This window comes from Bradysia coprophila (genome assembly GCF_014529535.1).
Source record: "Bradysia coprophila strain Holo2 chromosome X unlocalized genomic scaffold, BU_Bcop_v1 contig_132, whole genome shotgun sequence".
Taxonomy (NCBI): Eukaryota; Metazoa; Arthropoda; class Insecta; order Diptera; family Sciaridae; genus Bradysia; species Bradysia coprophila.
The window spans coordinates 223,101-236,668 of NW_023503297.1; the positions used below are offsets into that span (position 1 = coordinate 223,101).

General features: G+C 35.1%; 1 protein-coding gene across 1 annotated transcript in view; it reads left to right on the forward strand.

The window, feature by feature from the left end:
• Nucleotides 1-211: 211 nt before the first annotated feature.
• The window catches only part of LOC119067992 (heterogeneous nuclear ribonucleoprotein R), a 31,679-nt gene continuing 18,322 nt past the window's right edge, over nucleotides 212-13,568 (forward strand). Inside the window, 5 exon segments of the mRNA XM_037171353.1 lie at nucleotides 212-330; nucleotides 400-473; nucleotides 11,316-11,434; nucleotides 11,542-11,863; nucleotides 11,923-12,164. Of these exon segments, the coding sequence (XP_037027248.1) occupies nucleotides 458-473; nucleotides 11,316-11,434; nucleotides 11,542-11,863; nucleotides 11,923-12,164 (699 nt within the window). The 5' untranslated portion in view covers nucleotides 212-330; nucleotides 400-457.

Genomic DNA, 13,568 nt, shown 5'->3' on the forward strand with positions numbered 1-13,568 from the left:
ATGAATATTATACCACTTCTAAATATAAAATAAATATAAAAAAAAATATTCGCGAATTCTCTCACATTCTTCCCATACATACAACCGACTACACAAACTTAATTCAAATTCAGCCATAAGTTTTAATGAAATGGGGGAACCGAAGCAAAGCCGATGAATTGGCATTTGTTCGTATGGGCTTTTGTGAGACTTTTTTTTTGTATTTATTTTCTGTGGTATTGCAAATACGATCCTTTGCAACTCTCTTCTGTGGCCTGCTGATATATACGGTGACGTAGAGACCGCCATTATCGCGGTAGTTTCGGTGTCTGTTGTGTATAAATTTAAAAGGTAATCCATTTTGCATAATTTCAAGAAATATTTTCTGCAATAAATCGGATACAATTTACAATGATTAAGTGTTTAGAACAATGGCTATCATAGCTGTGTACAATGTGTTATCTATTGGGTTGAAACAATGGAACTAATCTTAAGTGAGTGTGTTCGGTTCATGTCTTTATAGTGTATGACCACATTCAAGACAAATTTTATTGAGAGTGGATTCGCGAAGAAGAAAAAAAAAGTTTCAATTTTTTTTTCATTTAAATTAAATTTGCTGGTGAATTTTATTTGCAATAAATTCTACATTTTGAAATGTTCAAATTAAAAAATAAAAACCAAAAACCAGACCGTCGACTAATAATCGAACAGACCGGACCGATATTATTTTCCAATAGAATTTTTTGCCCCAACTAAAAATAGAAAATTTTCAATTTTTTTATCAAACGAAAATGCATTTTATAGTTGTGCAAGCAACAGACATACGATGGCGTTCATTTTAAAACTTGTACCTCCATTTTGTTTTCACTTATTTTAAGTTGCAATATAATGCCGCGAGTGCATCTACGTATGTATAAAAATGCAGTAATGTGTTTTCTGTGCATGTGTTGTGTGCTCGGTTCGCCATAGTGCAACGCGGCATTTTTTTTTTGTGTATTTGCCATGATGTGTGCTACTACATTTTTCGCGCTACATTTTTCATATCTTCATTTTGATGAGGAAAAAAAATGAAATAGTATAATGTTAAGACAATCCACACAGTGGTGAAACTTGGAACAAATTTTATTGTTGCTGCACATTTTTGATTTTAGTACCTCAGCCTTGTTCGAATGTCCGTTCAAACTTAGTTTTTTCTTTTTCAAGAAATCGAAATTTAGGCAACAATTCCCTGAAATTCTGGTGGTATCGGTTGTGACACTTCGTATAAAGTAAACCTCGTACTGTTTATTGGAATTGTCAGAATTTGTCGTAGGAATCGTTTTTGAATTTTCTAAATATTATAAGGTTTCGACAGTAACGTTTTCTGTTGCGATTCTTTCCTGAAAACGTTGGTATAAATTCATCCAGCGAGTGATATGAATATTATTCACTTTTATACTTTTAAGCGTCTACCTGCGGTTGTAATACAAGTATAAAACACGTGTAATACAGTTGTAACGAGGATGTAAATGTAAACAATTAAATTTTATCGATTGCATTTTACAGCCGGCTTTTCAGATGCTTGAAAATTATACGGACAACCATGTATACATAGACCCGTGTCGGCTTCCGTTTTCCATGTCATTACAGTTTTCTGTATTTCTCTCTCCCACTCGACTACAACTACAAGTGAATTTCATTTTCCTGAGAGAGAGAGAGAGTATCTCGATCCGAGAAGAGACCAAGCACATCCAAAGTGCAGCAAAATATTTTTATTGAGAAAATTCCTTTTCAGAAAAGGGGAAAATTCGTTTGAAAGTTTATGCTATGTTACCATAGTCATTTTAATCAAAAGCAACTCACCTTTATTCCATTTTCCCAAAGGTTGTAGACCGTCTGGAGTACACTGCGAAATATAATCGTTCTGTTCCGGATGTGATTTTTTTTGTGTTGCTTTCTTGTATATTTCTGGGTGCTTAACGTAAGGACGCGTTGAATGTAACATTTTCATTGGAATTAGCAGACTGTACATTTTGTGATATAAGTGTAGTGAATAAAATTTAAGTGAAGTGAGTTTTTCAAGAGTTTTTCGCTGGAACTGTAACAATTTTGGATTTTACGAAATAAAAAAAAAATGTTGCCAGGTTTCTGTATTTTACGCTATTTTTTTTTATTGTCTTGTCGCTAAGTGTTTCACATTCTTTTGTATTCTGATTTAAACACAAAAATTTAACTTCAAGTTCAATTCACGATTTTTTTTTTGGTTAGTCTGATCATTCGGTTTAACTTTAATTCATTTTCTTTTCGCTTTTTATTTGCTGTGTCTGTGTGATATATAAACTGGTGTTCGATCGTCCCAGACAATCACATTTTACTGCACAGACATCTGCATTAAATCATGTAAATACAAAAACCGTAATTTCAATGCCGGAAAATATTCTTAGAGTGCGGTGGTTCACTCTACAAATTTATTGGTCGAGTTAATTTATACATAATATGTTGGTTTATGGCCACGGGCAGTGGACCCAGTTAACCCTACATTTAATCACGATTCGATATATCGAGCAAATCAAATTAATTTCATTTTCGTACAGAGAGATTCAATGGAAAATTAAGCTTAAGCTGTGTGTACTATAACTACATTGTATTCAATGAAAGAAAATCCGCATTGAATCGAGAAATTCAATGGATTCGACGAAATTCGTGCCAAAATCATTAAAACATTTTTTTTTGCTTTATTTTTCTTCTTTGTGCACTGGCAACCGTCCACATTAGATGTACAATTTTATTTAATATTTTTGAAAAGATTGTATATCTGTGCATGCCTATATACAACACTGTTCAAAGTTGTTCTATAGACCATTCTTGAAAAATATGTCTATAATACGCAAAATAAAGAAAACACACTTACACGATTAAATATATCGATTCTGCAATGACCGCTTTGAATTTCATTCTGACCCGCTTTGAATTTCATTCTGACCCGTTTAGAATTTCATTCTGACCCGTTTAGAATTTCATTCCGACCCGTTTTGAATTTAATTAAACACTGCTGCTTGCGAACCGTTTCTACTCATGCACTTTCATCGGTTTTTTTTTATTGTAAAAGCTTTACGGTTGGAGACAAAATTATAGTTTTGATTATGTAATAATAAGTGTAATTGGATAAATTATTAACATTAACATTGTGTATGTTATACAAAATGTTTGCAGTATCATTTTCGGTTTCGAATTGAAATTTCAGAATTTAAATTTATCGTACCGATCATCGACAAAATTATGGTTGATTCGAATGTAAACGAAATTTTCTCCATAATTTTCCTGAAGCTCTAACCAATTTTGCCTCTTTTTATCTATTATGTTTTGTTTACGTTCTACTGCATCGCACTGGCTAGATGAACAGTAATAATAATCCATGTGTCTGCACATTTTGTCTGGTTTCTTTTATGTTATACGCTTTAAACTTACATATATTTCTACGCTTCAACTTTGTGGTGTCTGGAGTATTGATTATGTCTCTCTGTTCATAGTATAGCTGACAAATAAGATCTTTATGGCGCAGCGAGGTTGATTTTTGTTTATTATTTGTTCGTTTTCCTTTATTTGTCAGTCAATGAAATTAAAATTTTTGTTTGTTTTAGTATGGTGCTGTGTATTGTAGGGTGATGTTCTCTCTATAACAATGTGAGGAGGAAGTCACAATTCTTTAGGCTATTGGCCTGAGCTAGGCAAGTTCTTGATGAAATGTAGATTCGTAGAGAGAACATCCTTAAATTCATTATCACGTTGAGTGACCGCATTACCCTTTTTGTCCATACTACACATTTCACTACACGTGAACAGATTTGCATACTTTCTTTTTTGTTTGTTTGTTCATTCTAAGTTTTCCACTTTGAATCCTTGATTTCTTTCAATAAGAGAGAGCAATAAAAAAAAGTTTTAAGATTTTGTCAAATTTCGTTCAACCATATCGTTTTGTCTATGAAAACAGATTATTGAACCCCGAATAAAGCAACGAAATTGTAGCCAAAAATATCATACTTTCTTCTCTCTCCACGGTCGTATAAACAAAACTTTTGTGTTTGCGAAATCAATTCGTTAGACAGTAAACAATTTTTTGGCGTAAATATTTCTTTCTGAACAAGACATAAACAAGACGAAAGATTTACCTTAGGCTATACTCTCGATGTCCTGGTACGATTCCAGATTTATGTGTGCGATACACTCTTATTTACCCGTCTGCATTTTCATTTTTCTCTTGGTAAATCATAAGATGACTGCACGCCACTACAGTTTTATTGCTGGAATAAATGAACGTAAAACTTGAATCGGCACTGAAATGTGACACTTACCGGTGTTCTTCCAAATTTATAATTTTTAAGGACTCTGTCGGGTGTCAGGATCATTTGCACCACATCGATAATTGAAAATATATTGTTCTAAGCACAACAGGCGCAATCGCGGCATATGTGGATGTTAGAGGTTTCAGTTTGCGGTGAGGAATAAAAGCAGTGATACAAAAAGTGATGTTTATTCAATCGCTGATTCTAACAGAATAAACATAAAAACTGTCTTTCCTCAAGTGCCAACTTGATTGATTTAACTCAATTAGAATTTATGAGAATGATAAGTTCAATCTTCAACAGTGGAGTCTCCTAATAAAGGCTTTTTTTCTACTGATTTCTACTCTCTTTGTACCCTGCTGTCATTACCTGCATTTTGTTAGCAACTGAAGAACATCTTAGTTGAAACTTAATTTGTACTAAAATATACAAATGAACGCTGAATGAATTGCTCTTCAAAATATACAGGGTAGGCGTAGCAATCCACTGACAAGAATGAGTCCTCGGATACCTACTGTTTTTTTTTAATTCTTTTTTATGAATGAGAGAACAATAGGTGCCCGTCGACACATTCTTGTTCGATGATTGGTACGCTTTTACCCTATGGGAACTATATTGCTGGTAGATATGTTGCTGTATGAATCAATCAAATGTCTCCCAGAATTTTAGAGCACATTTTTACAATACTGTTTACTATCGGACACAGAAACTATAATTTATCAAATTAAATTTTGTAAAAGAAAACTGCAAAACTTTTCAATTTGTGATCTGATAGAATGACATATACTTGGTGTATACTTTTATCTTCTCAGGTAGTTCCAAAAAGCGTTTAAAGTTGTCTTCGTAAATTAGAAATTTCCAGCACCATAATCGAATCAAATTCTATCAGCTTCACTGTACCTGCAATTTTCAATTTTCTTTTTGCGCAACCATTTACGAAAAACGAAGAGAACAAATTGTCCTTTGTCGTATAGTAGACACAGACGACCGTATGAGAATTGCCAGGAAATTCATTACACTGGCTTTCCAGTTCGTCGAAGAGTTTTCCCGTTGAACATTTATTTTTTAAACTAATTTGATTCTTATATATGATAGAACATTTAATTTAACTTCTTATCGGAACAATCAACAAGAACATTTTTTGTATCAGACAGTGTGGAGTACAACTGTTTCTGTAAAGAAACATTTTTTTGTTTTTGTTTAATGAGACTTAACAGCCATTACAGCGAACAAAAACTTTGTTCGTTCGGAAGTTTTAAACGGAGGGTGATCTACATAACCGTTTCTATTATTTGACCAGAGAGGGTTTGCGAAGATGAAGTGAACTTCTAAATCCCAATATATAAAGTGAAAGTTAATAAGTTTATAGGTCAAAAGTATGAAAGTGGACAGATATAGAGATGGGAAGATGGTGGACCATGTAGAGCAATTAAACTGTAGGAAATAACCAACAGTGACATCAATAATACCAAAAAATTGAGAAAACAACTCACAAAAACATGTAAAATCCTACAATATCTGGAATTTCTTGCGCTGAGAAGAGTTTGAAGCGACAGAGAAGGTGGCAGGTTGCAGTTGCAGGTCTTCCGGATGAAGACGTACCAAAAAAAGTTTGGTCAGCAAGTTTATTCCTTAGGTTGAAAGTATTATCAATGAGCTGAACATTTGCCCTCGCTGGTCATTTCGAACTCTTGCCAACCCAAGAACTTCAAGATTTTGATGGACTTTACATGTCTTTGTGGGTTGTTTTCTAAATTTTTGGAATTTGTGATGTCACTGTATGGTGGTTCCTAAAGTTTAATTGATCTACACGATCTTCTCAATAACTTTCGACTTTCATACTTTTGACCTATGAACTAACTTTCACTTTATAGGTGGTTGACCTATAACCACCAGACGGATAACTTATAAATTCGGATTCATAAGTTTACTTAACATTTATATGTCATTTGCGGCAACTCTCTAAACAATACTTCATTCACAATAAAGACAATCGTCAAATTCAAATCATTATATAAATCAATGCAAAATCTAAAACAATACATGAACCGTAACTTAACCGAGAACACAAAGTAATAAAAAAAAAAAAACATAAACGGCAGATATATCATCAAAATCTTGTCGTAGGTTATGGTTATGGTCTCTGCGTGTATGATACCTAAAATACAGTGTGATGGGTTTTTATACGTATCACATGCGGACGTATTTTTCACTTGGTACTCAATAACCGAATTTTACGCACAATCGCATTGGTATAATACTCTTTATTCAAACAACATTTTTACACACAAAAACCGTTTTATACACACCGAGAATAACTGAAACTGAAATTAAAAAGCGAAAAAACGAGCCGTCAGAACAGTCGGAGCGTTTGCTGCGACTGAGCCCCGTACAAACCCGTACATCTATTGCGTACGTGACCCTAGTTCGTCCGTCGCCCTACTCTTACCGTAAGCCTACTGCGCCCGTAAACGTCGGTAAAGTAAAATTCTTATGAAATGTGTACGTCTTAAAAATTGCGCATATCGCAATTACGAAGCCCCGTACGACGTTCCTTTCAAATGTAACACAAATTTCGAATTGACCTAAAATTAAGTAATTATCATTTTCATCGATTTATATTGATTTTACAAAAATCCAAAATGGCGGCCGACGGCCATTTTGTTAGGAGTGGGAAAGTAGTACGGCTGCTTTACATTCGTTAGTACCTTTCAAACAAAAAAAATTTTGAAATTCGGTCAAAGTTTACTCGAGATATTAACAAAAAACACCACCTTCACTGTACGGGCGAGTAGCCACATATAAGGTCACTCCAAGAGACCTAGCTCACGCTCCGGTGAATCGAATTTCAAAAACTTTTTTTTCCCTGATTGGTACGGTCAATACCATCTAAATACGTTCAAATTTGGCCAACCTACAAGCAAAAACGGCTTGCCGCCCTGTACCTAGTTCACACCAAGGGGTCTAACTCACGAGTCGGTCATCCAATTTTCATAAACTTTTTTTTTGTCGATCGGTATTGTAAATACCTTTCATTTGACGTATCACTTACAAGTGTAGTGCTTAAATGTCTGGAGATATCGTCGAAAAACAGTTAGGCACTTATTGGGCCCCAGCTCCGGAAGGGTCGACCCAAAATCGCCCATCTTCGAACTTAGCCTCACTATTTTGACAATCTTTCAGGAAAAAATTTTTGAAATCGGATTTGATTTACTCAAGATATCGACGTGACGGACAGACGGACAGAAGGACAGACGGACAGACAAAATTTTTATTGCGGATTCGTTATCTATGAACATAGGCAAACACTTTGCCCTTACCGTCTGCTTCGAATTCCATCAATTACACACGGCATCGTAATCCTATAAGCCCCTTCGTACTTCGTACGGGGCGAAAAATGATTCGGAAAGAAATGTGAGTCTCCGATTCATTTCTTTATTTACATTTATCATCGGCAAGAGACACACACAATTGGTTTGAAATGTTTTTTTGGCATTGTACTCCAATTATAATGATTCGCACACCTTATGGAATCTGATAAAAGATAATAATCCATCGATACATCAAAAGACTCAATTTTTTTCCACTGCATATGTAGGTGCGAACATACGCCTCTATATTTAATTAGAAATAGGCAAAAGAAACGTAGAAAACTATACATTGTATTGATTTCTTAAAACAAGCCGTCTGTGCCTCTCACATAATCAAATCAAAAGATAATTTTTTTTTTTCGCGAACTGGAAAGTAGGTCAAATTGTATGTATGGAAATGTGGATAAGTGTGTTTGAAACATTTATTTATTTTTTTCTGTTCGTGTGTAATACGCGTATTTATTGCTGCTGGCGCGAATATCGCTAATAGGTGTTGATTAAGTTTTTGCAAAGCGAAAATCTTTCATACACGGAATTTGAGAATGTGATGAATTAGATTTGAGTTTTGAATTTGGATAGTTTGACTATTATTTCGTAATTAATCGGATCAGTATATATCGCTGACTCCTTTGTGTAAATTAACTATGACAACACTCAGATATCGAGAAGATAATATTGCTATACTAAGTTTCTTTGCTTTTAGAATCAGCGTAAGGTATTAATGTAAATGTGAAGGAAAAATAATTATCTGATATCGAAACTTGGTGGGATTTTGTAGATATTTTGACTGTGCAAGTGAAAGTTTTAGTTTTTCTTAAACCAAATTAGCTTCAGTGTTCTATGTGATGAAACCAATGGCAAATGGTTCAAAATAATGGATCACGAAAATATTTTTTGTTGTGTTTCAATCGACTGTGTGATCGGTTCAATCAGTAGTAGCAATGACCGATAGAACTGACAATCTGTGCCTTAGTTAACAGTGTAAATAAAAAGCGAATATTTTTGCTAAAATTTACTCGAATTCTTCGTAACATCGATAACATCTCACACTGTCTTGTCCACTAAACTAAAACGTTTCGCCTATGACACTATCCAATCCAAAAGTCGTTGAATTATTCCGCCTCGAAGATCGGTGATGACAGTTTCGCACTTTTACTTTCAATCAATTCGGTCGCATACACAGCTTCCAAACACTATCTTTGAGATTAAAATCATTCAGTATATGAATGGTAATATTATGTCGACTGGGTGTACGTACAGCGTGTACAATTTATTTATTATAGCCTGCAAAACTGATATGCTCCATAGTAAAATGTATCTTTTCACTGTAAAAAAAATAATAAACTAAACCACTGAACTATAGACACCTAACGAGGTTGAACGAACTGTATGAGTGAATGGCCTTCGCTACAAATTTTTGTTCAAAATTCGCACATTCATAAATTATATAATTATTCTTTGTGGTTTTCAATTCATATATTAGTTAAAATACATAGACATTTTCGTACGCTTTTTTTTTCTGCTGGTAAATTTATTTATAGTGCCAAATCGGATCAGTCGGTCGGATAAGCCTTTACTTAGGTGGGAAATTCATTTAAAAACCAAAAATGCATTTTTGTGGAATTGTGTCACCAAATTATGAGTGAAATGAGTGGTTACCGGAATGAAGTGTGTAGGGAATGAATGGGGGGGGGACTTTATTGGACGCGGGCTCAATGTTTACAATTCCAAGTTCAAATGGCTAGGAAATTCTTAGTGAAAAAAAGGAATCTAGCACCGTTCGAGATTCGTACTCTAGAGGTCTCATCATCAATTATTGATTGAAAAACTGAAAAAAATCCATTTTCCATCGAATGTAAAATAGTGCCGAATGAACGTATGGTAGATAAATATACAACGGTGCATTTTAGTCAATGGAAAATTGATTTATTTTATTTTCAAATGATGAATTGACCGAATAGAGGTATCATCATCAATTTATTGATTGAAAAACTGAAAAAAATCTAGGGTACGAATCTCGCGGCCATAGATCATTTTTGAAATCTTTGTAATTTTGGAAATGTGAGCGAAGTGTGTGTGCGAGTTTTGGAAGTAGGTGCGAACTCCACGTGTAGTGTTTTCCGAGAAACTAACGAAAAGTAAAATTTCTATTTTGGTTCGCGTTCGCACCCATTTCCAATTTTCCCTTTTTCCGGAAAACACTCTGCATCCAGTTCGCACCCAATCCCAATTTTGAATTTCTTGGATCTACATCGAGGATGCACCCATTTCCAAAATTACGAATATTTCTAGAAGAAAAAAATTTTGGGCGCGAAATTCCCAACAGATTCCTCACAGGGCCGTAGCCAGACTTCAAAATCTGAGTGCGCTAGGGGGGGGGGCGCAAGGTCCAAAAAAATTATTTTGTATGGGAAAAATTAAAAAAAAATTGAAAAAATGACTTCGCTAGGAGGGGCGCCCCCCCCCCCCCCCTGCGCCCCATCTAGAAACGGCCCTGATTCCTCAATACCGTTCAAATGAATCGAAATCAAAAAAAAAGGAGTTTTTTCCATCAATTGAACTGGTGACATTACACAAACACATTTTGCTGTATCACAGTGTCACATTAATCAATCATTTTATAAATCTGATCAATGAACTTGAACACGCAAATTTGACGAGCAAAATGATTAAAATATTTATAAATCGATTGCATTTGTAACCTGCACATACCCGTCTGAATTGTTTCAAACCCTTTGTATAAATATCAATCATCAGGAGTAACAGGGAATGTGCCTTTGGGACGTGTTTCGATCATGGCAGAGTAAAATAAATCAGGCAGGAGCGGTTCATTTTCGAAACGTCAAATAAGAGACTAATACAATGTATGAAAATGAACTCAAATGAATAAATTGAATAATTTTATTCACAAAAAAATCAACCGCCACTGCCTGGTTCACTTTACTCTGCCATGGTTTCGATTGTTTGCTTTTTTTACGCCAGTGACATTGCCATTTTTGTTCGACAAAACATTTCAGTTGTACAAACTTTTTCACTTAACTGCAACCGTGATACCAAGTACCCTACTGTTTTAGTACACCTCACAAATACACATATTAATGCAGTCGTCGTCGTCGTCCGAACAAGAGACGTGAAATTTATTCACTGTTGATGTATTTACGATTTCAAACAAATTAAAACTTTGTCGATAAACTGATGAACTTTTCATTTATCTGCATCGTGTTCTTGATGCAAAAAGAAATGACACTCACAGACAATAGATTCGGTTGTTCGAATATTTTGTATATTTCGATTCGGTGGTCTGCCCTTTTCTCGGTTGCAAAAACCCATTTGTAATATTCGTAAATTTTAAATACCGCCACATTTTCGTAGGTGACTCTCAATAAGTGTGTATATCGTGTCGTTTCAAACTTCAGCCGGCATGAATATGCATACTGCAAACAATTTCACCAGATCTAGAAGGCCTTGACAAATCGAAGTGAAGAAAAAAATCTCATTTAAATTCAAAAGACCGGAATAATTGGCAGCAGTTTTTTGTTTCCTTTATCGAATAATAAAATCTATCCCCGGACACTCGGTACATTAATTCCATTTCATTTGTTACTGCACCAATTAATCGTTGCAATTTTTGTTTCATTTACAGAAATGGCGGAAGGAAATGGTGAGTTGGTTGACGATGTTGGAGTGAAAGCGGACGATCGTGCTGATGGTGAACGAACCGAAGACTATCCCAAACTAATAGAATATGGGCTAGACAAACGAGTAAGATTTTTTATTTTTTTTTCGATAAAAATTCGTCTTTTTTTCTCGACGAACATCGCATTTCGATCAATTTTCTTATTTCGATTCTGTTTCGTTGTCCCCCGTAGGTTGCCGGCAAATTAGACGATATTTATAAAACAGGAAAATTAGCCCATGTTGAATTAGATGAACGAGCACTTGATGCATTAAAAGAATTCCCGGTTGATGGTGCCTTAAATGTATTAAGTCAGTTCCTTGAATCCAATTTAGAACATGTATCCAATAAATCTGCCTATTTGTGTGGTGTGATGAAAACGTATCGACAAAAAAGTAGAGCCAGCCAACAAGGAGTGCCAGCGCCTGCGACCACAGTGCAAACGAAGGGGCCAGACGAAGAGAAAATTAAGAAAATACTTGAACGCACAGGTTACACATTAGATGTCACAACAGGTAACTTTTTAAACGAATCGAACTCGCCGGAATGTCGGCTAATGCATATCGTTCGCCAGGTCAAAGAAAATATGGTGGTCCACCGCCGAATTGGGAAGGCAACACACCCGGCAATGGATGTGAAGTGTTTTGTGGCAAAATACCAAAAGACATGTTTGAAGATGAACTTATACCGTTGTTTGAAAAATGCGGTTCGATATGGGATTTAAGACTTATGATGGATCCGATGACTGGCACGAATCGTGGATACGCATTTGTTACGTTCACTGGACGGGAAGCTGCACAGAACGCCGTCAAGGAGGTAACACTTTTGGGTTTTATTGATGGGAGAATTTCATTAGTTTTTTGTTCCTCTTTTTAATTTGTTGTTGTTGAACGCCATTTGAATTACTTAGCTCTTTATTTTCGCTACTCCATTCGTATCTGTAGAAGTAAATTTTATTTTTGGGATTATTTACACACCATCTACCATGTCCCCCGTAGTACGATCGTCTTCATTTCGTTTTTTGTTCGATTCGATGTGTAGGAACACAGGTCCGTTACAGATATTTCCGGAAATTGGGGACTGTAAGCATCATCAACATCGAATCGATCACTTTATTTTTATCAGATTGAAACAAAACGTTGTACTTGGTCAGTTTCAACGTTCATTTTACGATGTGAGATCAAAAAAGACATAGCTCGTCGCCTCGCATTTAACGAATATGGCGTTCCTTGATTAATGTGCTTTCAAATCCGAATCGTTCCACTTCTATTTCCTAAGGCTCAGCGAACAGGTCATTTTTCGGATCTGTGGACCGAAGAGACGTCCATAAAGACCATCTAAGGTCGATCTGTTAGGCTAAGCGGTTTCAGATTAAAGTATCAACTCAACCAACTGTGTACTCAGTTTTAACGTCAGAGTCAGTATTGATAGCAGCAACGACATTATATGCAACGGAAAACCGCTGACACCGACTAAAACACAAGCATTGAAATATTCACTGTCACGTCCATTAAATAGGGGTTACGGTAATTACCAATTCACTTACAGCCGTTCCATATTTAGGATTTTTGGGAGTTGAATTTTTAATTTATTTTCCAGGACCTAAACTGACTCTATCTCTGAGCCTTATTCCGCTAACAAGCAAATTGTTGTTTGCCGTTCGAAATGAAGATTTTGTTTTTTTTAGTTTTCCTAATCTTTTAGAAACGACATACGCATCGACATGTAGCAGAACTGGTGCCGTTAGATCAGTTTCTTGAACCAGGGCCTATTTTTGGTAAATTTTTTTGGAAAAGTTTACCAAAATTTACCAATTTTTTGGAAAAGTTTACCAAAGCTTTTCTAAATTTACCAAATTTGCCAAAATTTACCAAATAAATTTTTGGTAAATTTTGGAAAAATTTGGTAAATTTTACCAAAAAAAATTACCAAAAATAGGCCCTGTCTTGAACAAACTTGAATTTCTTGAAAATTTTCTTAAATTTTTTGATTTTTTTTTTTACGAAACTGATCTAACGAAAATAGGCTCTGCCTTGTAGTCATTAAATTAGTTACTTCTCTGGTTTGATACAAAATCTTTTCCTTTATTCTTTTTTGACATTTCGCTGGAGTCAAGTCAAGTCAGGCTGTTTTTCAGCTGATCCACACAATCAAAACTGTTTATACGTCTTTATACGGTTATACCGTGGTGTGTGTAGATCAGCTGAAAATCAGCTGAAG